The 1,058-nt window shown below is 72.0% G+C and overlaps 1 protein-coding gene across 1 annotated transcript; it reads left to right on the top strand.

Annotated features, from left to right (window-relative positions):
- On the top strand, positions 1-1,058 carry LOC306656149 (testis-expressed protein 19.2-like; the record flags this gene model as incomplete). Its single annotated transcript, XM_079131039.1, has 1 exon — positions 1-1,058. One exon carries the CDS (start codon positions 1-3, stop codon positions 1,027-1,029), a length of 1,029 nt encoding a protein of 342 aa, XP_078987165.1. The 3' UTR covers positions 1,030-1,058.

Raw genomic sequence — 1,058 nt, forward strand, 5'->3', positions numbered from 1 at the left:
ATGTGCCCCCCGGTCAGCGTGCGCCACGGGAGGGAGGGCATGACCTGCCTGTACGCGTCCTGGCTGTACCAGATCCAGCATGGAGACCAGCTGAGTGTGTGCTTTGCCTGCTTCAAGGTCGCCTTCCTGGACCTCAAAGACATGCTGGAGTCGGAAGACTGGGAAGACGAGGACTGGGACCCCGAGGCCGCGGAGCTCCCGGAGGCAGGGCCCGAGCAGGAGGGGTCCCCGGGGCAGCCTGGGCATGGGGGCGCAGAGCACTGGGGTCCCGGGGCCCTGGCGTCAGCGCCAGCGGGGGCGGAAGAGGTGGGCCTGGACCCACTGTTTGTGCCCACCGAGCTGGAGCCTCAGAACGCGGTGCCCCTGGGCCTGGGCCCGGAGGACGCCGACTGGACGCAGGCCCTGCCCTGGAGGTTCGAGGGGCTGCCTCCCTGCTCGCACTGGCCACGCCCCCCTTCCCCGTGGCAGCACTTCCCGGGCGTGGAGCTGCCCCCGGGGGAGCCCATGGTGCTGGAGCTGGGCACCAGCCGGCCCGTGGACCCCGAGGAGGCCGAGGCCTGGCTGCTGGGCCTGCAGGTTGTGTCCACGGTGGGCTGCCAGGACGCCGTCTACCTGCGGAGGATGGTTCCGGGCTGGGCTCTGCAGGCCCCAGGCCAGCGCTGGAAACTGCTGCTGGACCCCGGCGAGGTGTGGGTGGTGAGGCTCCAGAACCCGTCCCAGCAGCAGGACCTGCACCGCTGGAAGCTGAGCGTGCTGGAGAGGGCGGGGCAGGGTGCAGAGCTGGTGCCCGCAGACTGCGCCCTGCAGAGGAGAGGCTTCACCATCGTCTCCTACTCACCCTGGAGCAGGAGGGAGGCGGAGGAGGGGGCCTCGGCCTGGAGGCCACGGTCCTGCCCCCAAGGACAGGACGCCAGCAGCCCCGAGGCCTGGGGCGGTGTGCCCGGGAGGCCCGGGGAGAGCCTGGCTGTGGTGGGAGCCTCGGTCCTGGGGGAGCCGCCCTGCTTCCAGCCCTTCAGGCCCGGGCCCTGAGCTGAGGGGCCGGGGTCCCTCGTCCTGGC

This window comes from Sciurus vulgaris (genome assembly GCF_902686455.1).
Source record: "Sciurus vulgaris genome assembly, chromosome: 3".
NCBI lineage: Eukaryota > Metazoa > Chordata > Mammalia > Rodentia > Sciuridae > Sciurus > Sciurus vulgaris.